The sequence below is a fragment of the Caretta caretta genome, chromosome 18 (genome assembly GCF_965140235.1).
Source record: "Caretta caretta isolate rCarCar2 chromosome 18, rCarCar1.hap1, whole genome shotgun sequence".
NCBI lineage: Eukaryota > Metazoa > Chordata > Testudines > Cheloniidae > Caretta > Caretta caretta.
In genome coordinates, this window is record NC_134223.1 from 17,019,178 (window position 1) to 17,043,910 (window position 24,733).

The 24,733-nt window shown below is 41.5% G+C and overlaps 1 protein-coding gene and 1 pseudogene across 1 annotated transcript in view; both read right to left on the bottom strand.

The window, feature by feature from the left end:
• Positions 1-17,217, bottom strand: part of SSU72 (SSU72 homolog, RNA polymerase II CTD phosphatase) — a 62,045-nt gene extending 44,828 nt beyond the window's left edge. The window contains exons 1-2 of the mRNA XM_048825194.2: positions 16,981-17,217; positions 1,056-1,199 (exon numbers count right to left, since the gene is read on the bottom strand). Of these exons, the coding sequence (XP_048681151.1) occupies positions 1,056-1,199; positions 16,981-17,060 (224 nt within the window). The 5' untranslated portion in view covers positions 17,061-17,217. The remainder of the gene's footprint in view (positions 1-1,055; positions 1,200-16,980) is intronic.
• A 952-nt stretch (positions 17,218-18,169) lies between these two features.
• On the bottom strand, positions 18,170-19,398 carry LOC125624467 (actin-related protein T2-like; annotated as a pseudogene).
• Positions 19,399-24,733: the final 5,335 nt, after the last annotated feature.

A 24,733-nucleotide genomic window follows, 5' to 3' on the forward strand; every position in this document is an offset into this window, starting at 1 on the left:
AATATTTAAAAGATAACATTTTAGCTGCCATTTCCAGATAGCTATAGAAGATAGATATCAAATCTAACATTAGCAAGATTTTACTAATTTGATCCAAAATTACTTTTATGCAGCTCCCTAGAAGTTAAAAATCTAGGTCACGCAACAATAAAGGATGGGACAGACTGCCATATTATACCTTGTTATCCAGACTCGCTTCAGAGGCATCACATTTTGTAACAAGGGCCTTGTAATCTACCATTAGAAATTAATAAGCAAAACCTACATAAATTTAGTTTTCCCTTTCACACCAAATTATATTTTTAATATTAAAAATCAGATCCTGCGTAGAGAACAAGACCCCAAACAAGTGCCCTGATCTTGCAAACTAAAGATGTGTTTGGGGTTTTTTTGTTTTAAATATAAAGAATAGATGTCCTAAAATACTGTGTGCTCATGGCTGATGTGAAGAAAGGTAGTGTGCCTGACCCTTGTCACCTCTGGTCTTTGGGAGTAAACCTCACATTTAATTGGGCTTTCTGTGCCCATTCTTGGAAATATACTTAAGGAATATGTTTTTGATGTACAGCCAAAACCAGAAATTAACAATTAGCTTCTTGATGAGAAGAGAAAATATTTGATGGATTATGTTCTCTCCCCTTAGGCCACTAGGCTACTCTAAACTTTACCTGTTTGCTTGACTGAGCTACATATGATTTTCATTCTTTTGGTGGCAGCTCTTGGCATGCCCATTGCCAGGAATGGGCTCTGCACTGGGAAAACATAGCCCGCAGTGCAGTTCATGGATGAAGGTGTAAAATATTCATAGTTCTGTTCAAGAACTAAGTATGTTAATTTACTATACAAGAGGATTTTGAATGCATGCATTATAACTCAATAGCAAGTTACAAGGGGAGTGTTAGAGATCCTAACAGAATGTGAAACACCTGCCTAGAACCTTAAAACAAAGCTCTTGCCAGTCAAGCAGCTGTGTATTCCTTATGCAAAATAATGAATTACACCTTTCAAAGATGAACCATATAGGGTTTTTTAAAAAGGTCATTCCACGGGGATACAGTTCTTTGTCTTTCCTAAGCAGATCATTGTACATCTGATCATATGTTGTTTTGAAATCATAAACATTCGGCTTGTCTGGTGCTGGTCCTGGCAGTTTCACATGAGTCCCTGTTCCAAAGGATCGAACACTGAATCCTCGTTTGCTGAAAGACACAAAAAGGGATTTATAATTAGATTGGAAAGATTTAAAACCTACATGTCTAGGTGCTGAACAGCAACGCACTGGACTTGGAAAAAAAATAAGATTCTTAGAGACCTGTCAACTCTGAATCCAACCTTCTAAACACATTTAAGATAAAAAATTATACATTTGCAATTTAATGCAAGTCTTGGTGCACAATACGTATCCTACACTTCATTTAAATAACTTTAGTAATGTTGCAAAAAAGTGGCAGCCAGAAAGTGTGAAGTTGCGGGCAGTCTTTGTCTGATATCACAACAAAACAAACTGGATTGTATTCTTTTTCAAACTCACAAGCCTTTTTCCATTGTGTTCTAAAGAAGCTGAAATTATGTGGGTTTTGTTTAACTCTGTTTCTCTAATATCCTCATGCCAAGAGTTGTCTGTTCAACCACAGAGTGGAAAGTGTGCAGGAAGAACTCAAAACTGTTACATAATCAAAGGTTGTACTTCCTGCTGTCTCCCAAATTTTGCATCTGTACGGGTGCAACCCTAATATGCAGCATAAGCACAATGAGAGACTGAAAACAGAAGGGGGAAGCTTTATTGATGAGCACAGAAACTATGAAAAAAAGAGACATGGTTAATAAGACAAACCTTTATTTTCAAAACATTCCACACTCATCCATAAACCAAAAAAAAAAAAGCCCCCAAAGTTAGAACAAGCTCCCCACCTGTATCTCCCAAGGAAGAGAAAATTAAAGCTTTGAGATTGAAAAAGTTCATCTTGATCTTCCTGATATTAGTGGTTGAAAAAGAGTTAGCAAAGGGACTCAAAACTGCTGTACTGGTACAAATCATGACTACACTAGGCATTTGCACTTAGACATCTGTGTCGACGCAAAAACCAAGCAAGTGCAGATAAGGCCTTAGCCACAAGACTATCACCAATACAGCTGATAATGTGTAGTTCTAATACACCAAAATGTCAAAACACTTCATTTTTTGCCAATCCAAAATCAGTTTCTATGGAAGAGGCAATATTCAATAGTAACAGTTCTCCTATTGACTCCAGCTGTGCACCTGAAACACTGATGCAATCTAAGCCACTACAAAGGATTTTTTGATAGTACATCTATTATGGGAAGGCTGGAACGTAAGAAAGTGAAATTTGTCCTCATGTCCCACCCTTTAATAATGAGTAGGGTTTAATGGAGAGAAATAACTCTGCTACAGAGTCCCAGTATCTTATAACAGAGGCCTTCAAGTAGAATCTGTAAAGCTGTAAGGGCCTTTCACAGAGCCTATTTCATGACTATAAAAATATATCTGCACCTATATAGCATCTATTCTCAGACTGCCCATGACTAATGCATGAGATTCAGTGTGCTACTTCTGACAGTTAAGCATGCGTCTCCCCTTCAGTTTGAATTATTAATTTTGGCACTGAAGCCAGATCTCCATTTCAAACTCCAGCAGGAAGATAAAGCAGATAGCAGCTCCTGAGTTTGGCACCAGTCCTTGGTTTGATGCTCTCATATTCCACCATGGCGAGTCACTTGCAGCACACTGTATGACCGATACATACTTGATAACCTATCAGGACCACTACTAAACACAGATGAGAGATACTGCTTTGGAATCGGTCCCAAAAGGAACAGATTCCTCTCATTTAAAATTCTGAAAAGAAATGTATACCAGCCTAAAATTTTACTAAAAATTATTAGTGCACCTGTAGGTCTAATTTTCACAATATTGCATCTTTGAAAACGTATTATACCAGAATAGAATTGTATACATATGCACAAATACAGCTCTCCTCTGGCACACAACTGGGTGGGAGGAGGAAGAGGTTTGAGCTGGACTGTCTGGACATCATGGGAGCTAAGTTCTATGAAAATGGGCAACCTGGAGAGCATAACGAAAAAAAACCCATCAAATTAAAATCACTGAATTTACATTCTGTGAGCCTTCACTGAGTTTTATAGAAGTGGAAAGGAAGGGAGTGACGAGATTTTAAGGAGATGAGTAAATAATACTGCTGCTGAATTTAAGGGCCCTTGCCACAGAATTTGGTTCTAATGTGATACAGGATACACAGGACCTTGATTACTGAATTATATACACTAATAAATCAAAACTACCAGGTTCTACCCCCACCCCAACCTTGCTAAACACGGATGTAATCAGGAAGTAAAATGTGCAAAAAACCGTAATACCAAGATCCCATGAATTTCAACTTCTCCAAGTATTTTCCCCTACCAAAAGCTGTAACTGCATCATCGCTGTATCTACACCCTTTTAAGGATATTCGGGCTGATTATCAGGAAAAAATCTTCCTGAGAACAAAACTATTAAGCTATGGAATATGCTGCCAGAGAAAGTGATGGAAGCACCCCTGCTTGGGCATTTAAAACTATGCAATGGAATACCAGAACATATACTGTAGGTAACGATGCTGAATTGGCAGGGTGATAGACAAGATGAGCTACAAGGTCTTTTTCATTTCTAACCTTTGGCTGCTGTTCTGACTCCCCTTTTGGCCCACAGACCACCCAAGAGACTTTACCACACTACTGTTACCAGGAAGGAGAAATTTATTTTGGAAAAATCAACACACAGTATAAGTTGACATCTTATTAAATGACTAGCAATAAATAACTGAATTCTAGTTTTAGTAGTAGCTAATTGACGGTAACCACCTTACATACTAAGCAAAAAAGCAAACGTGTACAGTGTATTGACAATCATTATGGGGTAAAGAGGAGGTCGGGGGATAGCAAAAAAAACTCCAAGCCCATCCATTATTTTCACTGCAAAGAAAGGCAGTTTTGTTTATCAATTTTATTCCACTCCATTCACCCCACCCGCCACACCAACAAAACAGTTGGTTGTCTAACCAGGAAAAAATGGGCTGAGACACACAAAGGTTTGCAGAATTTGGGTTCTAACGTATAAGTGACAGATCCTCTTATGCTTGGTTCTCACTTGTTTTGACTGAAGTCCCTCTATAGCAGCTTTCAGGGTACCTACTTAAGAAATGCACTTGGCAATTTCAATATCTAATAAAGCAAGTGATTAAACAAGAGATCTTATTTATTCTTATAGATTCACTACTTCTAGACCCAAATTACAGGTCTTCTGAAATACTTTTACCATTTTAAAAACTTCTCCAATTAAATTGATAAGCATACAATGCTTAACAACCCAAAGGTTAAGTCTCCCTGAAATGTCAATTTACTGTTTAAAAATGCACATATGCAGCTTCCAAAAGATGGCTATAAAATTTCAGCAAATTAAGTCAGCTGTACAGCTATTAGGACTATTTTTAGTTACTTTCCTCCTTTCATTTAAATCAGTCCATGCTGAATTGCACAAGTACGAATGCAGAACATTCACTGTTACAGATCAGAAAGACATCTGAAAGGAGGAAGGAGCAGTATCAGAAATGATAGTACTCAGTATTTCAAACAGAACACTAATTTTTTTTTAAATTAAATTATATAAACCTGTCTACCAATTTTTTTAAAAGCACCAAATGTGCATTGTTTAAATTTAATACAAGTACAAACATCGGAATCAGCTAAGTTTTTCCAACCAGATTGAAAATTAGTTTGTCCACAAATTTTGCCAGAGTCTGATGGATACTTTATTGACTTGTAGCCAAAAGTCATAATAAACCAGGCATGTCTTCCATTCCATTCCTGTCAGCAGCTATTCTTTTAATAATTAAAACAGAAAAGAAATTTCGAGGGCAGACAAACAATCAACTGCATGGTGCTGACTTTTAGATATCTTTTCACTAGGTCATTATGGAAAGGGGGGGGGTGTATGCACATGTGCGCACAACCCCACCCCGTTGAATATTTGTGGAGTTAAGATTATGAGAAGCAGGATCAGTCTGTTGCTTCACATATACTGCAATACCACTGCAAATATCTTCTACTCCCAGTATGGCTTCCCAACCATAATCCTATATCACCAAGCTCAAGCCTACCACATTTCTCATATTTAGGGTTATTTGGTTGGCTATTTTATTAATGTATGAAGTGCCACCAACACCCTTGACCTCGGCAAGCTGCCACTTGAAAACAAAGGATTGTAATAATGCTAAGCTTTGCTGAGTATCAGCACATAGAAGAACTCGTCCATTAGCCTGTCAGAAAGCAAAGGGTGCGAGGAATCTGAGCGAAGTAGTCTGTCAGTATTGTTTAGGAGGTAAAAACATCTGGCTTTCTAATTCTGATGTGATTTCTGGAAAAGCATTTCAAGAGTCTGGCTTGCTTTTTAAAGACCCAGACTTGCAACGTCACTGAATTGTCAAAACACAAAAGAGACCGAAGTTATCAAGCCCTGAGATCCAGAGCAGATGTGAGCATGTACTGTGAGCAACTGACCTTCAGCATTTCAATTCCTTGCTCTCCAAGTATCAAATTGCAAGAAACAAAAATAAAATACAAGTGTTTAATTTTAAGTGTTTATGCACATCCTATTCCCAGGGACTGAGTGCTCTGTCTCTGTAGTGCTCCAAAACCTTCTTGGCATAGATTGTGAAGGACCAAGCTTTATCCTAAACTCTCATGTGTTCCCACACCACAAAGAAGAGGAAGGCTGCCTTAGTAATGTATTTGTCTTACCGTGCTTTTTATTCCATCTTCCCCTCTTCTCACCTTCCTATACTTTCTCCCTCTCCAATAATTCTGAACGCTCTACTGTTTCTGCACACAGTGGAGACAGGAACTGTGATATGAAACTGAGGTGATCCTGGTAAGTTTCATTCTGCTAGACCAGGGGAGGATAGGTGGAATGGATGGAAGTGGAAAGCGTATATGATTTCCCACAGTTGAAGAGAGGAAGACTCATTTTTTAAAAGATTAATTTCTCTTCCCTTCCCCAACCTTTGGCACAGAGGCTAATCTCTCTGTTACTCATGCCTAGGCCATTTTCCATACTTACATTAGTTTCATTCTACTGCCCCTACTGGGCAAAAAAGTACAATAGGAGAACCACGACAGATGGAAATTTTAATGATGAAATTCAAACTGTTCAGTTTTTGTAAATTTTGCTGCATCCGAACTAACACCAGATCTGTTTTGTAGTTGAAATACATCAGTACATTTCTACCTGTGGAATCCCAGAAAGGCAGTGTTTGTTACAGAAATAACTTCATAGGGGAGCTAACACCAATCTCCCATTATTCTTACATGAAAATTCAATTTTTATACTGCTGTCTAGTATTCAAATATTTTCTTAACTTCAAAACAATTGAGATGCAGTTACACAAGAAATGTGAACACAAACTGGTCTGAAGTAAACATCAGATTTATATCAACTTTCATTCCTGTAGCTACAATAACCAATAAGATGTTTTAAAGTCCATGAAAACAGGTTGTCAATTATGAGAAGCGCTTCAGTAAAAGAACAAATCCCCCCATTTAAAAATTTGATATGGAAATAAGGCTCACTAATAAATTCTGTACACTACATGATGTAAAATGGTATCTGGAAGGACTACAAATAGTGTGAATTAGCCAGTCTGTACCTGTGAAAAACAGGTTTGTAAAATGGAGCTCCCTTATCCCTCTCCTGCCCTTTCTCCACCCATCTGTTTCTGCCCTACAGTCATCACTTCATCAAGTAGTGGGATTTCGCAATACGACTCTGCCATAAGATAATGGCGTAAGAGAAGATTTTGGCACCATACCCTTTTCTTCTTCCTCTTTCTCTACCCGCCCTCCCTCCCAGGTCAGGATGGTGGAATTGCAACAGTCAAGTCATTTTCTTCCACTTTTTTCTCCTTGATTTTTTCTGTTCGCATACCACAATACCACTGGCTGAAATGAGTCACGGGAGATGCAGACATACTGGCCACAGCTTTCACCACAACACTTACCACAGCCACCCTCTCTCAAAAGGTAAAAGCTGCATTTGATGAAGTCTGCATCTCATCTGAAATAATAAATAGAAACTTTTCATTGGCAAGGCTTCCTACCCCAAGATTTGAAATTCTGATGCATTCTGACTTATTTTTGAGACGTCTCTCTTCCCTAAACAGTCAGAGCACAGCTCTCAAAACCAAAGTCTTTACACTGCATTAGTAGTGGCCAGAGTACATCTGTGCGTGTCACTTACACAACATGTTGTGCTTTGACATAATCTGAAAGTGTTTCAGCACATTTCTGGTAACTGTACAAAAAATTATTGCTAGTGCCAATTGAATTACTCAGCACAGCCTTCTTCTGCTAAGCAATTAAACAAGTTGGATTAGTGAGTGAATCCAGATAGCTAGCACCAAGCTTCAGTAATACCAAAAAAAAGAAATCTAACATTTACAGTACAGGATAATTTATACAGAGTTTTGCATTATCAAGGTCAGAGTAAAGTTATTTATAACTATATGGGAAATATTAAGGTAACTCCAAGTACACCATCCACAGCAACAGCAAGACAATACTAGCGCACCTCAGATCACTGCTGATCACTGCAAATGCCTCATTCTAACCCAATGCATTAAGAGGTCCATTGATGGATGTAAGATTTGTGTAAATAATTTCCACGAATGCTAGTTAAAGTTATGAGCCTAGATAGGAGACTGTACTCACACTCAGGGCATGTCTACACTTGCAATTTAAAGCTGAAAAAGTCCCTTTTTTGCACAAAAACCATGGGAGCGTCTACACTTACTAATGACTTTTTGCAGTGAACCTCAGAAGTCTCACCGCAAAAAGAAAACCACCTCCACGAGAGGCATACAGCTCTTACTGGTGATGCTTCTGCAGTGATGTGGAAGTGAAGACACGTTCTTCCTGTTTACAGAGCTTTTAGCCCCCGCAGGATATCCCACAGTGCAGAGGTGACCACTCTGGGGGGCCAGCAGCTCTGCTGCTCTGACACCAGGTAAACAGACAACCCCACCCTCCCCCTGTAAAGCCCTGGGGAACTTTGAAACTCCCCTTTGTGTTTTCTTGGCAAGTGCTCACTTATCATTTGGCCAGGTGACAACGCTTGCTCCATGGAGCAAATGATCCCCTGCTTGGACCAATGCGAGCTACTGGAGCTGATCACCGTTTGGGGAGAGGAGACCGTGCAGGGACCCAGGATGCCCCACGATCACCTCACCCCACCTTTCCACAAGGCCTATCATCAAAATAGAGAGAGCTGAACTGTGGGATAGCTGCCCTCCGTGCGATGCCTCATCGGGGATGGAAGTACTGCAAATGTAAACACTCTCTGTGGAAGTAAATGGGTTCACAAACCAGCTCTTTTCTTTCAGCGGTTCACTATCACCACTGAAACTGACAGTGCAAAACTCTGCAAGTTTAGACATAGCCTTAGTTTAGCAATAACTTTACACAGATAGGCCCTGATTCGGTATGCATGTGCCCAGCTTTAAGCACAAAGACAGTTTCAGTGAAATCAGGCGGACTATTCATATGCTTAAAGTTAGGCACTAAGTTAAGTACATTGCTGAACTGGGGCCATGGCATTTTCCACCAGACGGATCTCTACGCACTTGACATACAACTCTACTTCTAGGAACACAACAGTTGTTTAACAGCTGACAGCAGTGCTCAATAGCACTGATGAATCGTTAACACTTGAAAAAGGACACAGCAGTCCTTATTCAGTTTTAGACGCTGGTGACATCTAAAGCAGAAGAAACAGAACTTTAGTCCAAGCAGATAAGTTAATATTCTGGAACCTTATATGGCTTGTGTTCTAAAAAGGAAATCTCACCTAACCTTAAACTCAAAATACTGCTGAGATTCTTCTCTCAAGTGGCCAATATTGAACATAATAATATAAAGGGATGTAAAATAACTGCTTTATTGCAATTGAATGGCAACAACATTGTTTAGGAAAAAAGTAAAAGTTCAGTTCCTAGGCAAGTTTAGCACACACTATTATAATGAATAAAAGTAGAATAATGAACAGCATTTCTTTAAATAATGTTTTCAGATTAATCTAAAGTTGGATCCCACTCAGCCAGTACGCATTTTACTCTTAAAAACTGCATTTGCAATCTAAAAGCATATTGCTGACTGGTTTCGGTCTCTGAAATCTTCAGAAAGTTGACAACTGGCTCAATTTCTACGTTAGCCTTTTTGAATATGTTTGTCAAATAAGTCAAATTCTATCAATATAAAAATGTAATAAATCAATGTTGGCATTTGCTCATTCTTGCTGGTTTCAAGCTAAACAATTTAAAAACATTTTTTGTAAACTAAATGGGGAATCTGACAAAAAGTTAAGCATACTCTTCATTTAGTTCAGTTGCTGATTGATACTACCCAATTGGTATAGAAACTCTGACTGAAGCTTGTTTATTGTAAACTGTACTTGGTTGAACTTCTGTTTCTCCTATGTGGTTAAACCCCCAATATTACATGATTTGTGGTTTAAGGCTCTAATGAAGTTTCTTATAAGCTTTCAACTCTCATTCTGTTTACACCATTAATAATATACCTCACACCCCACCTCAATTCTAAACATACAATTTACTAAAAATGAACTTGTATGAATGTATATGTAATGCATAAATCCTCACTCAAAAGCTACAAATTCTGAATAAACCAGAAGTCAGCTACAAATACAGAAATCCTAATTTCAAGAGACTGAGGAGTTGTTACTATATTAGTCTGAAATTGCAACAGTGTAAACACAGTAGGCATAGAACTCTGCACTGAAACAGTTCAAAAGTACATTTCTTTTTAGGAAGGCACTTTCAGTATGGTACTTTATATATAACAAAGTATATAAATTCATTAAGAAGAATTTGGAAATTCTTATTTGAAAGGATTTGCAGATAAAAGAAAATCCTTGTATCTGCTATAAGTGACAGAAAAGGAGAATTTGAATCAGATAAATTGTGCATACTCAAGGTATAGAGCAACTGGTCAACTGTTGGAAATGGGCCATCCTGTTTTCTCCTGCTGATAACAGTTCACCTTAATTGATCACTCTCATTATAGTGTGTATGGCAACACCCATTTTATCATGTTCTGTGTGTGTATGTATATCTACATCTATCTTCCTACTGTATTTTCCACGGCATACATCCAATGAAGTGGGTTTTAGCCCACAAAAGCTTATGCTCAAATGAATTTGTTAGTCTCCAACGGGCCACAAGTACTCCTCGTTCTTTTGGGGATAATACTGCAAGCTTCCAAATACTGTCTTGTAAATTAATCCCAATTCTTTTCATCCTGTTTCCATTTGTAATTCCCTACATGCTTAATTTATAATTTTGGACAATGCACTATACAAGTTGTACCCAGTCTATTCGGTATTCAGATCTGTTCATTGTCCTGTCTTGCATTACTTCAAGGTGGATTTTATTTCCCGAGTTCTCAATGGAAGATGGACTTTCCCAGCCTTTAGAACCTGCCAGTGATTTTCCTAATTTGATTACAAGGGGTATTCCCTTCCTCCTGGACTGAGCACACTGTACTGTGGGCCTAGACACAGACACTAGGTTCAGTAAATGAGTTAGATCACTTTCAGTTAAGGCTTACAAACTAATAAAGAACACTGGACTGTGATGCAAACTGATAAAAGCAAGGAAATAATTGCAGTTGCTATAGCCCCTATATTATGCCTGCATATTGGAGGCTTCACGCTGCCTTTTACCCCAGTAATTTAGTCTTTCCTTCACTGGCTTATCACACCATCATTCATTCCTGTAGTTAGCATATAAATATAAACGTATGTTCAAATTGCCATGTTGAGATGATCCAATGTACACAGTGCTGTCCATTTACAATGAGGTTACAATAATGAATTGACAAACAGTTCTCTGTCCTGAAGAACATAGCTGTAGAACAAATAAAACTTTGTTCATTTACATTAATTTATAGTCTTTTCTGGCAACAATACACCTCTACCCCAATATAACGCAGCCCTCAGGAGCCAAAAAATCTTACTGCATTATAGGTGAAACCGTGTTATATCCAACTTGCTTTGGCCTCGAACATTTCCGTTATTAATAGTCACTTCCCATCCCGACTGACCCCTCAGAACTCCCGACCCATCCAACCCTCTCCCCCTTTGTCCCGACTACCCCTTCCAGAGACCCCCCCCACCCCTAACCACCCCTCCGAAGACCCCACCCCCATCTAAGACCCCCTGCTCCTTTTCCCAGACTGCCCCCTCCAGAAACCACCCCCAGGACCCCACCCCCTACCCAACCCCCTGACTGCCCCGACCCCTATCCACACCCCTGCCCCCTGACAGGCCCCCTGGGACTCCCACGCCCTATCCAACACCCCCGTTCCCCATCCCCTGACCACCCCGCCCTCAAAACCATCCAAACCCCCCTGCTCCCTGACCGCCTCCCGAGACCCTCTGCCCCTTATCCAACCCCTCGGCCCTGGACTGGCACCCTTAACACGCCACTCAGAGCCCCGTGTCAGAGCCAGACACACTGACATGCTGCTCCGCTGGAGCACGCAGCCCCGCCCCCCAGAGCACTGCTTTACTGTGTTACAGCCAAATTCGTGTTATATCAGGACATGTTATATCGGGGTAGAGGTGTACTACTATAATGTGTCTTCATAAAAGGAAATATAAATCTGAACTATTTCAGTGTAGGATTCTATGTTTGTTTTATATACATTCTCTATTAATATACTGCAGTTTCACAGACTGATACACATTATACTGTAACAATACTATCACCAAACCCAGGGACTTTGATATTTAATTATATTTTTATAAAAAAAAAGTAAATGGTTCAGAACCATGATGCTGTGCCTGCCACTAACCTATGTAACCATGGAACTTTATTACTGTTACCTTCCTCCTCTCCCCCCCCCCCCCCATTCCCTTTTGCTGTTTGCTCAACTCAATTGTTGCATCTCGTCTTAGACTGACCCAAAATACTTGCAGGAAATGTCATTTTACAAGTTTATACAATACTCAATATGAGCATTGATCCCAACTGGGGACTTTGAGAACTGCCACTATACAAATAAAAGTTACATTATGAATAGATCATGATTCTTAAACTAAAAGAAATCCATTTTCATTAGAATTCTTCACTGACAAAGTTATTCTCCCCCCTTCCCTAAATGGCTACTGCTCTTGCACAACAACTTTAAACCAGTTAAGGGGTGGCAAACAGTCTCAGAGACCTTGACAGTATCAGTGTATTATAGACCCGTTTGTATTTAAATTTTCATGATCCAAGAGAGAAACGGTAACATTCTACTGTATTAAGCTTACATATACACATGCAAAGGTACTATCATTCACTGTGCAAATTCCCATAGATAACTATGATTTTATGTAGTATTACTGCATACATTTAAAATACTATGCAAGAGAACATGTCACCATGTTGTAGTGGAGTGGTTCTCAAACTTTTGCACTGGTGACCCCTTTCACATAGTAAGCCTCTGAGCATAACCCCCCTTATAAATTAAAAACTTTACATATTTAACACCATTATAAATGTTGGATGCAAAGTGGGGTTTGAGGTGGAGGCTGACAGCTCACGACCCCCCATATAACCACCTCATGACCCCCTGAGGGGTCCCAACCCCCAGTTTGAGAACCTCTGTTGTAGTGTATCCCAAGTGAAAACTATAAAAGTCATTACAACATAGGATAAGCCAGGTGTGGCTGAGTATGGTTACAGAATGACATCCGGTTTGGCAACTTTTAAGATATGAAAGTCATTTATTTGGTCAATATTGTTCGGGGTATTTTGTGTTTGGTTTTATATTTCAACAAGCTACATATATGCAGTAGTTTCACAGATCTTGTTCGACTTTTGTATCATAGCGTTATAGTTGTAAAAAGTTTAAATATAGTTGTAAATAATAGATGAGGGACTATATTGGGACATTGGGAAATCCATTTTAAAAAAAACAGAAAGCAGCTATTGTTTGATCTTGTAGGACATTTGCAGCCATAGAGAACAAAGAATATAGAAAACATACAGATATCTGACTCTCTGTAAGGCATAAGTGATAGTATAAAGCTATACAGAATGTCAGTCTGACAAACAGCCTTAGCTAAGTTTCCAAACTAAACCATACATCTCACCCTAAATGGAATCCACTGTGCTTCAATTTAAAAGGGTCAAGAGTTTATAGATTTCTCAAAAAAATCTTCAAATTTTAACCCTCTTTAAAAAAAAAAAGGGGGGGGGGGTTATAGCAGAAGCAGACCTTTAAAAGATAATTTGATCAATTTTGAACCATCCCAAATCCTGAAGTTTCTATACGCAAGAGCACTGTTTTTCTTTTTTTCCTTTTTTTTGGGGGGGGGGGAGGGAAGAGAAAAGAGTTGAAATGTGTCAGAAAAACGTTTTTATTTGGAACTGGCATTTCTGAGTCCAAAACAGAGACAAATATTGAGATTTTTGTCAAGGACAAGTTTTCAATTTTATATCAAACCTACCTGAAACACCTGATAATTTCATGCATTTAAAAAAAAAAGCATAAGACCCTATTACAATAAAAATATTGAAAACACCCCACATAAACCATGTATTAAGACTAACAAAATAAACGGTTTTAAAATTCTATAGTGCTTCAGGCAGGTCAAAAATATCATAAACTGAGTAAATTTTTAAGATGATGGGCAGTATTGACAAATGTTTCCTCCACAAATTAAGAACTAGAAAAAAAATAACACTGCCAAAGTGAAAAGACTTGACTTAAAAAAAAATTAGTGTTTTTTTTTTTTTTTAAACAAAATCTGTAAAGCCTATACCCATAAATACTGAAACTTGAGAGTAGGGTAAACAATATTTAAGATATGAACTATTTAATAGAATTTCCTCAACACTAAGAAAAGCCCTGTAACAGGGTTTTAATTTTATTGTTTCAGTTTCTCAGTGCAAATATTTTAAAATAAACTACAAACAGAATAGTTTTACAACCCCTCAGAGCATCACGTTTCAGAAAGCTCTTTCAAGCATTTTTAGATATCATGTAAAACTCTGCCCATCGTTTCAAAGGGACAGTATCCTGTATTATAAAACCTAATTTTTTGTCTGAGAAACTTTATAAAATGCAATATAAATGCCTCTATGCTATTTTAAAATTTCAGTAACAGTTTTGTTCAATTGAAACATTCCCCCACATTGTTTGATGCAATATCTAGTTGTAGTGTGCTTTGGAAAAACATGTAAAGTACTGTAGGGCACAATCCCACAATAGCAAGATGGATGACTGGATGATCAAGTAGGTATTTTCCATCTCTGACTTAAGAGTCTATAAACCACAAATTGAAGTTGACTAGAAAATGAATATTTTCCATTGTCCACATTAGGAATATGTAAAAAGCAAAACAGCATAAATGAACATAATGACCATACTGGGTCAGACCAATGGTCCATCTAGCCCAGTATCCTGTCTTCTAACAACGGTTGGCACCAGATGCTTCAGAGGGAATGAACAGAAGAGGGCAATTATCGAGTGGTCCATCCACTGTCGTCCAGTCCCAGCTTCTGGCGGTTGGAAGTTTAGGGACTCCCAGAGCATGGGGTTGCATCCCTGACCATCTTGGCTAATAGTCACTGAAGGACCTATCCACTGGGAATTTTCCTAATTCTTTTTTGAACCCAGTTATACTTTTGGCCTTCATGACATCCCACTGCAACAAGTTCCACAGGTTGACTGTGTGAATAAATACTTCCTTATCTTTGTTTTAAACTATCTGCCTATTATTTCAATTAGTGACCCCAGGTATATATGTGTGTGTGTGTGTGTGTGTGTGTGTGTGTGTGTGACACTTCCCTATTCACCCTCACCACACCATTCATGATTTTACAGACTTCTATCATACCCACCTTAGTCATAGCTTTTCTAAACTGAGCAGTCCCAGTCTTTTTAATCAATCTCACACAGAAGCTGTCCATACTCCTAATCATTTTTGTTGCCTTTCTCTGTAGTTTTTCCAATTCTGATATATCTTTTTAAGATGGGGTGACCAGAAGTACATGCAGCATTAAAGGAATAGGCTTACAATGGATTTATTTAATCGCATTATGATATTTTCTGTCTTATCTATTCCCTTCCTAATGGTTCCTAACATTCTATTTGCCTTTTTGACTGCTGCTGCACATTGAGCCAGAATATTCAGAGAATGATCCACGATGACTCCAACATCTCTTTCTTGAGTGGTACAGCTAATTTAGACACCATCATTTGGATGTATGTTTTCCAATGTGCATTTGCACTTAACACTGAATTTCACCTGCCATTTTGGAAATGGAAGCAGTAAATTTCTATAACTTATTACTTTTTTAATTGTCTGAAGCATTATCAGCACACAAGAAAGAAAATATTTTTTATCCAGATAGCCATTTAATGATGATTTTAAGGGATTGTTAACTATTAACTCATATTGTTTAAAACCTAAGTTTTGTGCTAACAGGCTAAGAGCTCATTTGCAAGATCTAAGACCAATAGAAATGTTTTCATGATTTTTTTTTTTAAATCCCAACAGAACTTGCAGCATTGGGAACCTGAAAGTGACTTCATCCGTTTCCCTTGTAGGAGCTGAGAGAAATACAAAGAGTAAAACAGCAAAATGTGAAAAGTATACTGCATTTTTAAAATCCCTTAATTTTTAATATTTTTTAGTGTTTAGTAACAGAAAAGGCAGTTTTGTTTACAACAGGATGTTTATGATATTATTGTCTCAATGAGTCTTACAATGAGTTTGACTATTACTAACATGGTAAATTGCCTTCGACCAAGATGGCTGCCACCACCAGAGAGATATTTTATTGATCACGTGCCATGTGTGCTTTAAAACATTTTAAATACATTCCTCAGTTTATTCCTAAACTTTCCTTTCAAGTGATTTTAAGCCAAGACCTAGATTACTTCCTTGTGCTAGATAAGGGAGCTTCAACACACACACTTTCTGGCTCATCACTTTTTTCCTCCCTCCTTTCGGTCTCTCTCGTGTATTTTCCGCTCTAAACTAAGTGAAGAGTTGAAAACATTTGCAGCACTAACTATGCGAGCGGCCATATTCCTGAAGGGGAAATTGAACGTTCAGAGCTGAGCGGCCTGTCCAGTGTCCCTCTAACAAGCCAGCGAGAGGGGGCTCGAGTCTCTGAATCCCGCCGGTGTATTCAGAGAGGGCGGATGACGCCGGGGCAGGTTGGTTTTAGGCTGCCGAGCCCCCCAGAAGCCAGCCCATGGGATTGCTCCGGGCCGGCAAGCATGGGGTTGTTGTGGGGGGAGAGATGCGGATGTTAATGCTCCGCCAGAGCCCTGGGACCGGGCCAGCCTTATCAGAGGGGCGGAGCAGCCCGGGGAAGCCGGGATAGGGCCCAGACCCCTGGCCAAGGAGATTAACCCAGCCCGGGACTTGAGCGAGGCCAGCGGAGGTGGGGCCCCGTCGATCCCTTCCAGCGAGAGTGTGAACCGAACCGCCCCATGTCAATACGGGGGCGAGACCCGATGGAGACCAGGAACCGGGGTCAGTCTCACAAGGAGCGGTTCAAACCCGCCCCCGGGCCGGGCTCCAGCGGGGCCGAGCCCAGGTGGCTCGGGCAAAGGGAAGCGGGCGGGAGGGAGGGGGAGGCCGGCTGGGGAGTGCCCAGGGCCGGGAGGCTCAGTCGCCGGAGAAGATTACGAGCCTCCCCCAGGATAGCGGGCTGGGCCCGGTGCAGGGGCGGGGGGATCCGGTCCGGGGCAGGCCCCAGGGCAGACGCGGCGGCGAGCAGCCCCCGTGCGTGGGGAAGACGAGGGGCGGCCTCGGCGAGGGAAGGGGCCACGACGGGCAGGGCAGGCCCGGTCCCGGGGAGGGGGGAGTGACGGGCAGGCCCCGGTTACCTAAGGATGTTGTGCGCCTCCATGCTGCGGTTCTGGTTGCTGGAGCACACCACGGCCACCCGGAGCGGCGAGGAGGGCATGGCGGGACGCGGAAGAGGCCCAGCTCCCCTCCGCCGGTATCGTGACTCCTCTGGTCCCGGCCGTCCGGCTCCGGCTGCGGCTCACATAAAATGGCGGCCAGAGCCAACGACGGGCGGCGCCGGGACGTGTCACCAGGGGCAGCGCCGACCTGCTTCCCCTAACCATAGAGACCGCGCGAGAGCGGAGCCCTTCGCATACCATCGAGAGGCGGGCCGAAAGAGAGAGCGCCACCGCAGGGAAGGTCCGCCAGCCATAGAGAAGACGGATCTGTGAGCGTTACACCAGAGCGAGGGGCCTCCAGTCATAGAAAGGAGAAGAACAAGTGTGACAGCGCCGCCCTAGTGGAGCAAGAGGGCCTGCCAGCGCTCTGTGCCATGCCCAGGGGAGGAGGCAGAGAATGTGCTTCAGAATGAATTGCCTTTTGGACATCGGTTCAAATCCCACCCAGGCTCTCAGACATAAAAGCCAGGCACACTTTGGAGCTGGTGAGAAATGAGTTTGCCGAGTCCCTAAAGGGTAGGTGATACCATCAGAAAAGCCTCTGGCACTAAGTGACAGTCTCAGCAGGGAAACTCTCTAGAACTCACTTTCTTATAGAAAAAGGCCCTGATTCGCCATTGCCCTGACCCTCATGCAGCCATTTAAATTTACAATCCTAATACTGAGGCATCTGGCACACATTTGGCAGGGACACAAATGATTACACAGAGTGCAAAGCCAGGGGCAGGGAGGGGGAACAAGAGGGTGGGGGGATAATTCCTACCTGACAATTGTAGTGATCAGTTTATCCCCCAGAACATCCTTTTTTTAGGCTATAATAACTACTAATACCATAGATTCTAAGATGATGAGCACCTTATAAATACCACAGAGAGACAAGGTGAGTGAGGTAATATCTTTGGTTGGTGAAAGAGACAAGCTTCTGAGCTACACAGAGCTCTTCTTCAGGTCCTGTAGCTCTGTGTAACTTGAAAGCTTGTCTCTCTCACTGTCAGAAGTTGGTCCAATAAAAGATAGTACCTCAACCGCCTTGTCTCTCTAATATTCTGGGACCAACACAGCTATAACAACACTGCAAAGATCATTTAATGCACTTTTTCACTTTTATTCAATCACCATCACGGGACAACTTTTTTTTCCAGTTAAGTCTTCAGTGCAATTCTCAATGGTAGCTGACACAATTCAACCCTGACCTGAGACCTCTTAAAAGCATTTTCTGTGCACAACAGAAGGTCCTTATTCTTTGTAGTCCCAAACAGTGATCCACATTGGCATGAAGGATGCCAGGTAAGTAATGATGGAAGCTCCCATCTGCACAGAGCACTTCCTGTCTGGCAGGGCTACAATCCTTACATGAACTCCTTTACGGACTTGCTGCTCTATCTCTTTAAACAGCCTCTCATTTAGTCCCTGAAAAAGGGATGAGCCACCAGCCAATACCACATTGCCATACAGATGCAGGCAAATATCCCCATCACGCTTTGTAACTCTGTTGGAAATCAGAGTATGAAGCTCTGGGTGTATCAATGCCAATGCTACGTGAAAAGATTTTCTGGTGCTCTGCAGAGGTGAAGACCAATTTTGATGGCATTTCCATCAGGAAGTTTATAATCTCTCAGGACCTCCTCTGACTTCTTCTTAATCTCTTGGCTGGGGTCTAAAGCCACATAGCAGGACTTTTCCTTGATATCTGACAGTTCACCATATTTCTCTTAGCCCTGCTCATGAGAGAACAGCCACTTGTCGAGAGGAGCCTCATGAGGTATTCAGTGATATCCCTGCCTGCAACATCCAGCCTGGAAACAGCATGAGGTAAGCAGTGTCTTCATAGATGGGCACTGCATGGGTAACTCCATCTCCACTGTCCATTACCATTCCAGTGGTATGAGCCGATGCATACAATGCCAATGTCGTCTGGACAGATAGATACAGACCTGGTACCTTAAAATGCTCAAACATCAGCTCAGTTATTTTTTCTCGATTGTGAAGGGGATTCAGAGGGGGCTCACTCTTTAGCACTGGCCTCTCGCTGGCATCTGTTCTAAGCTCACACGCCTAGATGTGTCTCCAGAGCTTCTCCACGTCATCTCAAGATGCAGCCCTGCCATGGTCAATAGGATATTTCAAAGATAAGGTCCCCCAACTTGGACAGGGCTTCTTCTCCAACATAGTATTCCTCCTGACCATCTCCAGGCACAGCTGCTTTCACTTTAGGGTGACCAACCACTGAAATAATGACAGATCTTGATGTCATCTCTCCTGCAATGCCAGCTTTACATGACCGGATCCATTGTCAAAAATCACAGCTCAGGTTTGTAAGATTTTTTAATCAAACATTACAGCAGGAAGAGAGAATGAAGCTGCTGAGGTTGGCGCTGGGGCTTGGTTTTGGTTTTTTGGAAATTTAGTGAAGTTAGAATGTTCAGGGATAAATATTCTAGATTCCTGAGGTCACAAAACAATAATAACAACACTAAATTTTGATAGTGCATTCCATCCAAGGATCCCGAAGCTCTTTACAAAAGTAGGAAAATATTATCCCCATTTTACAGATGGAAAATCAAGGAACACAGAGGTTAAGTAACTTACCTGAGGTCACAAAGGATACTAGAGACAGATCTAGGGGTAGAGCCCATGGTTCCAGTCCTCTACTCTGATCACTAGACCATCTGCCCTTCCCAAATCAGGAACAGAACCTTGTTCAGAAATATGCTGTAGCTCAGCCACAAATTATGGGCTTCATGTGGGAATTATTGTGCCAAGTTCTCTGGCCGGTGTTATACAGGAGTTGACTAGATGATCATTAATGGTGTCTTTTGACCATCTATGAAGCTAGAGTCCTGATACCCAGGTGCCTGCACTGACTATGTTGCCTCCCAGACAATCCAAAAAGATAAGCATGAATTTGAAAACTTTTCCAGTCTGCTCATGGCAGAGTCTATATCTGACACAGTTGCAGCTATCTGCTTTTGCCTCTTGAGGGTCCTTATCCAAGCAAAGGTGCCGGGGGCAACAGAGGTACATTGACAATAAATTAAAGCCAGGTCAGCAAAATTGGCATGGATGGGCATTTAAAGATGGAGGCCCAAATGAACTGGGTTGCTCTGTAATAGAGTTCAGCTTGGACTGTGGGAGGACTGAGCTGCGGGAGCATGGCCCCTCAGACCAGACTGAACGTACTCCTGCTGGGTTTATCCCACTCCTATATCAGGCCTTTGTTCTGCAAAGAGATCTGCATGGACTTAAGGCTCCTTCTGCACGGAGCTCTGTGGAAGACCCAGTGGTTTGTCTAATTTAAGTAAATCCAAAAAAACACCTGCTCTTACAATCATTCAACTTTGTAAGTAGAGTAATTCTTTGTACAAACATAAGAATGGCCCCACTGGGTCAGACAATTGTCCATCTAGCCCAGTATCCTGTCTCTGACAGTGGCCAGAGGGAATGAACAGAACAGGGCAATTTTGAGTGATCCATCCCCTGTCCTCCAAACCCAGCTTCTGGTAGTTGGAGGTTTAGGGACACCCAGAGCATGTGGTTGTGTCTCTGACCATCTTGGCTAATAGCCATTGATGGACCTATGCTCCATGAATTTATCTCATTCTTTTTTGAGCCCAGTTATACTTTTGGCATTCACAACATCCCCTGGCAATGAGTTCCAAAGGTTGGCTCTGTGAAGACGTACTTTCTTTTGTTTATTTTAAACCTGCTGCCTATTACAGAGCAGTTCAGCTGTATTCACCTCTTGGATCAGATCCTGTACTCCACTTAGGACTTCTCTCCAGTTGTGGGTTCCAGGACTAGGTGCCTCAAAGAGGAGTCATTTAATGTGTCTAGAAATTTCATCTCTGCATCCCTTCCTGAGGTGACATGTTCCCAGTCAAAATGAGGATAGTTGAAATCCACCATTATTATTGTGTTTTCTGCCTTTGTAGCCTCTCTAATCTCCCTGAGCATTTCACAATCACAGTCACCACCCTGGTCTGGTGGTTGCTAGTATGTTCTTACTACTATCCTCTTAGCCAAGCATGGAATTTCTATCCCTACAGAGTCTATGGTATTGTTGGATTCATTTAAGATTTTTACTGTATTGGACTTTATGCTTTCTTACTCATATAGAGCCACTCCCCCACCAGCACTACCTACTCTGTCATTCCTATATATTTTGTACCCTGGTATTTCCACATCCCTCTGATTATCCTCATTCCACCAAGTTTCTGTGATGCCGATTATATCAATATGCTCATTTAATGCCAGGCATTCTAGTCCACCCATCTTAGTAGAAAGAAAAGGAGTACTTGTGGCACCTTAGAGACTAACCAATTTATTTGAGCATAAGCTTTCGTGAGCTACAGCTCACTTCATCGGATGCATACTGTGGAAACTGCAGAAGACATTATATACACAGAGACCATGAAACAATACCTCCTCCCACCCCACTCTCCTGCTGGTAATAGCTTATCTAAAGTGATCGCTCTCCTTACAATGTGTATGATAATCAAGGTGGGCCATTTCCAGCACAAATCCAGGTTTTCTCACCCCCCCCCCCCACAAACTCACTCTCCTGCTGGTAATAGCCCATCCAAAGTGACAACTCTCTTTACAATGTGTATGATAAACAAGGTGGGCCATTTCCAGCACAAATCCAGGTTCTCTCACCCCCACCCCTTTTTTTCCAAAAACCACATACACAAACTCACTCTCCTGCTGGTAATAGCTTATCCAAAGTGACCACTCTCCTTACAATGTGTATGAAAATCAAGGTGGGCCATTTCCAGCACAAATCCAGGTTTTCTCACCCTCCGCCCCCCCCCCCCCCCCCACACACACACAAACTCACTCTCCTGCTGGTAATAGCCCATCCAAAGTGATCACTCTCTTTACAATGTGCATGATAATCAAGTGGGCCACTGATTATCATGCACATTGTAAAGAGAGTGGTCACTTTGGATGGGCTATTACCAGCAGGAGAGTGAGTTTGTGGGGGGGAGGCGGAGGGTGAGAAAACCTGGATTTGTGCTGGAAATGGCCCACCTTGATTTTCATACACTTTTGGTCACTTTTGGATAAGCTATTACCAGCAGGAGAGTGAGTTTGTGTGTGTGGTTTTTGGGAAAAAAAAAAAAGGGCGGGGTGAGAAAACCTGGATTTGTGCTGGAAATGGCCCACCTTGATTATCATACACATTGTAAAGAGAGTGGTCACTTTGGATAGGCTATTACCAGCAGGAGAGTGAGTTTGTGGCGGGGGGGGGGGGGGGGGGGGGCGGAGGGTGAGAAAACCTGGATTTGTGCTGGAAATGGCCCAACTTGATTATCATACACATTGTAAGGAGAGTGATCACTTTAGATAAGCTATTACCAGCAGGAGAGTGGGGTGGGAGGAGGTATTGTTTCATGGTCTCTGTGTATATAATGACTTCTGCAGTTTCCACAGTATGCATCCGATGAAGTGAGCTGTAGCTCACAAAAGCTTATGCTCAAATAAATTGGTTAGTCTCTAAGGTGCCACAAGTACTCCTTTTCTTTTTGCGAATACAGACTAACACGGCTGTTACTCTGAAACCCATCTTAGTAGTTAGACTTCTAGCATTTGTATATCAGCACTTGTCCATTTGTCTATATTCAGTTGCTTGCCTTCATGAGTTGTGTTTAAATGACTGTTCCTCGCTAACTCCCACTTCTTTTCAATCCTCTTTACTAGGCGATAGACTTCCCCCTTTAAAAAAAAAAAGGAGGACTTGTGGCAGCTTAGAGACTAACAAATTTATTAGAGAGTAAACTTTCGTGAGCTACAGCTCACTTCATCGGATGCATACAGTGGAAAATACAGTGGAGATTTTATATACACAGAGAACATGAAACAATGGGTGTTACCATACAGACTGTAACAAGAGTGATCAGGAAAGGTGAGCTATTACCCACAGGAGGGTGTGGGGGAACCTTTTGTAGTGATAATCAAGGTGGGCCATTTCCAGCAGTTGACAAGAACAGTAGGGCGGGAATAAACATGGGGAAATAGTTTTACTTTGTGTAATGACACATCCACTCCCAGTCTTTATTCAAGCCTAAGTTAATTGTATCCAGTTTGCAAATTAATTCCAATTCAATTCCAGTGCTACTCTTCCCCCTTTAATAAATTCATCCCTAAGGGATGCCTCCACTCAGATCGTGTGACCATCCACATCTGCCAGCTTTCCCCAATCCCTTAGTTTAAAACAATCCTTTCCAACTTTTTCAATTTTACACTCCAGCCATCTGGTTCCATTTTGGGTTAGGTGCAGCCCATCCTTCCTGCATAGGCTCTTCCTTTCCCCAAAGGTTCCCCAGTTCCCAGTAAACCTAAAACCCTCCTCCCTACAACATCTTTATGCCCTCCAAGTCTGCAATTCTAAGTCCAGATAGGTACTGAAATCCCTAAGATCAGTCTTATTGTCTTGTCATAGATCTGTCTTATTTGTGCAAACATTTGTTGATTTGGCTTTTAATTAGCATATGCACAACAAGAATAATAAGAACAAAGCCATTTCAAGCTCCATTAGAAACACAAGTGGGAGATAATCTGTATATAAGTCTTTGCCAAAAGGAAAAAGGACAACATCAGTGAAGGAGACTTTGGGGTAGATTTTCATAAATGGGAATTGAGTGCCTAAGTGCCATTTGAGCCTTGAAAAAAATCTACTCTTTTGATTTCAATTGTCTATACAAGTATTAAAAAACAAAAGAACACAAACTTTTTTGAAGTGCTGGATTGCATGCTTTCCAATTTAAAGGGACTCTCTTTCAGGCAACTGGTGATCTTTATAAGACCTGAACAAACCTAGTATGAAAATAAATATTTAATTATTCAAAGTTTTTATTTAAAACTTCCTCTGCAGCCCCCATGCATCTGAAGAAGTGGGTTTTTTCCCCACGAAAGCTTATGCCCAAATAAATCTGTTAGTCTTTAAGATGCCACCAGTCTCCTCATTGTTTTTGGGGATACAGACGAACACGGCCACCCCTCTGATACTCTGCAGCCTAGGACATTATGGTGAGTGCTTGAAAATCAGAAAGTTAAACTGACGAGAACTGCTCCTGCTTGTTTACATAAGAAAACGTCTTCTTTTGGCTTTATGACTCTTGCTTCTGCTTGATTTTTTAAATCCAAAAAGGTCAGCAATTTATTGAAAGGGCTAAAAGCAAGCAGAAGACTCCTTGATGTAGAAGTGCTACCTCAGTAGTGCCAAGGAGGGGTGTTTTTCATCTTTTTGGGTGTGGCCTTTTTTTATTTCTTCTCCATCAGCATCCTTAAGACTCTGGAGTCAGACAACTCTTTTTCAGCATTCGGTCACGTCAGCAGCTTGGGTAATGCTGATGAGGCTTCGGAGGGAAAGAGAAGCTGATTCCTTCTCATTGGAAAGTGCTCTTCCGAAGAAATCCACATGCATTTCCTTCTCTGCATTTGTCCTCCCTTGCTAGGAAGAACTCATGCCCTAGGCCAGCAGGCAGGGTGGTACAATCAGATCCCCTCCTACCCAGATATGTGTGAGTTTAGCTCACAGAGCCTGGGGATTTGAGCATTCTCATAGTTCTTCATCTGTACAGCATGTTCCATGCACCTCAGCAAGCAGGGAGGTTTGGCAGCTGGGGAGGGGAAGGCAACATCAGCACATCTGTGACTATGGGGGGGAGGG